At 41.8% G+C, this 2500-nt stretch overlaps 1 protein-coding gene across 1 annotated transcript in view; it reads right to left on the bottom strand.

The window, feature by feature from the left end:
• The window catches only part of LOC308151900 (complement C3-like), a 61970-nt gene that overhangs the window by 12352 nt on the left and 47118 nt on the right, over positions 1–2500 (bottom strand). Inside the window, exons 30-31 of the mRNA XM_080524793.1 lie at positions 2153–2311; positions 1722–1784 (exon numbers count right to left, since the gene is read on the bottom strand). Coding sequence (XP_080380919.1) covers positions 1722–1784; positions 2153–2311 — 222 coding nt within the window. The remainder of the gene's footprint in view (positions 1–1721; positions 1785–2152; positions 2312–2500) is intronic.

Below are 2500 nucleotides of genomic sequence, written 5' to 3' on the forward strand. Positions count from 1 at the left end.
GGGGCCACATGAGACGTTGGTATAAGGTGAACTGGTAACACCACACCTTGAATTTCCCTGGCAGGAGGCTTTGGTCGATCTTCTTCAGGCCGTCCAAGAGCTGGGAAGTGACAGAAGAAGCCATGTGCTTGTCAGAAAGGTCAGCCGTGTAAAGCCTTCCGAGGCTTCGCACAGGATGGTCCACTAGCAGCGGGATCTTCTTGCCATCCACTGAGAAAGAGATGTTGTCATTCCGGACTCCTTTCCTGATTGAGAGACTGCGGGACTTAGTTGGTTTTATCCTCATCCGGGCCCATGTTAGGAGCTCCTCAAACCTCTTCAGAAGTCTAGCTGTGCACGCTGCTGTCTGAAGGAGTGTGGTGACATCATCCATATAGCTCCGTAGGGCTGGGAGTCGCAGACCTGACTGGGATCTGATTCCTCGGACCATCTGTCTTCCGCCGATTAGGATGATCTCAAACGCTGCTGTGAAAAGGATGGGGGAGATCGAACAACCCATCGCTATCCCTTTCTCCAGCCGGTGCCAACACGTTGAGAACTCCTGGGTTGTGTAGCATACATGGAAGTTGTTAAAGTAGGTTGCTAGTAGGCTCTGGATGCACGGTGGTATGTGGAAGAATTTGAGGGCAAAGTGGATGAGCTGGTGGGGAACAGACCCATGCATTTGCAAGGTCCAGCCAAACGACGTGCAGGTCTGATACAGTTATTATAACACAGTAATACAGTTATTATAATCCAGTAATACAGTTATCATAACACAGTAATACAGTTATTATAACACAGTAATACAGTTATTATAACACAGTAATACAGTTATTATAATACAGTAATACAGTTATTATAACACAGTAATACAGTTATTATAACCCAGTAATACAGTTATTATAATACAGTAATACAGTTATTATAACACAGTTATACAGTTATTATAACACAGTAATACAGTTATTATAATACAGTAATACAGTTATTATAACACAGTAATACAGTTATTATAACACAGTTATACAGTTATTATAATACAGTAATACAGTTATTATAATACAGTAATACAGTTATTATAACACAGTTATACAGTTATTATAACCCAGTAATACAGTTATTATAATACAGTAATACAGTTATTATAACACAGTAATACAGTTATTATAATACAGTAATACAGTTATTATAACACAGTAATACAGTTATTATAACACAGTTATACAGTTATTATAACACAGTAATACAGTTATTATAATACAGTAATACAGTTATTATAATACAGTAATACAGTTATTATAACACAGTAATACAGTTATTATAACACAGTAATACAGTTATTATAACACAGTTATACAGTTATTATAACACAGTAATACAGTTATTATAATACAGTAATACAGTTATTATAACACAGTAATACAGTTATTATAACACAGTAATACAGTTATTATAATACAGTAATACAGTTATTATAACACAGTAATACAGTTATTATAACACAGTAATAAAGTTATTATAATCCAGTAATACAGTTATTATAACACAGTAATACAGTTATTATAATACAGTAATACAGTTATTATAATACAGTAATACAGTTATTATAATACAGTAATGTGTGTGTGGTGGTGGGCAGGGGGGGGGCTCATGTACGCTCAAGCCCCCAGCTTGGGAGGGGACAGGGGGGTTGGGGGGACAGAGGGGTGGGGTTGGGGGCGGGGGGGGGGGGTACTCACTGTTAAGGTGGCCTCGCCTTTCCCGGTGGCTTTCAACACCAGCGGTGAGTCGAAGTTCTTGGTCTGTCAAACACACAGAACTCTCAAGTTGGAGGTGCGAGACAGGAAGGAGTTTCATTGATGTTGAGGTTGTGTCCCTGTGTGTGTGTGTGTGTGTGTGTGTCCTTATGTGTGTGTGTGTGTGTGTGTGTGTGTGTGTGTGTGTGTGTGCTCTCTCACGTTGGAGGTGCGAGACAGGAAGGAGTTGGCGTTGTTGATGTTGAGGTTGTGTCCCTGTGTGTGTGTGTGTGTGTGTGTCCTTATGTGTGTGTGTGTATGTGTGTGTGTGCTGTCTCACGTTGGAGGTGCGAGACAGGAAGGAGTTCTGGTTGTTGATGTTGAGGTTGTGTCCCTGTGTGTGTGTGTGTGTGTGTGTGTGTGTGCTCTCTCACGTTGGAGGTGCGAGACAGGAAGCTGTTGGCGTTGTTGATGTTGTACTTGAGGGTGGCGGCGCGGCCCGGGACGTCCAGGTCGATGTTCAGGTTGATCTGGTCCACCTTCTTCACCTTGGTCCAGTACTCTGCCACGGCCTGGAACACCGTGATGGTGGACTACACACACACGCACACGCACACACGCACACGCACACGCACACACACACACATACATACACACACACAAACACACACATGCATACACACACATGCATACACACACACAGACACACACACATGCATACATGCATACATACATGCATACATACACACACACATACATGCATGCATATACACACACACACA

This window comes from Nansenia antarctica (genome assembly GCF_963989245.1).
Source record: "Nansenia antarctica genome assembly, chromosome: 2".
NCBI classification, from domain to species: Eukaryota; Metazoa; Chordata; class Actinopteri; order Argentiniformes; family Microstomatidae; genus Nansenia; species Nansenia antarctica.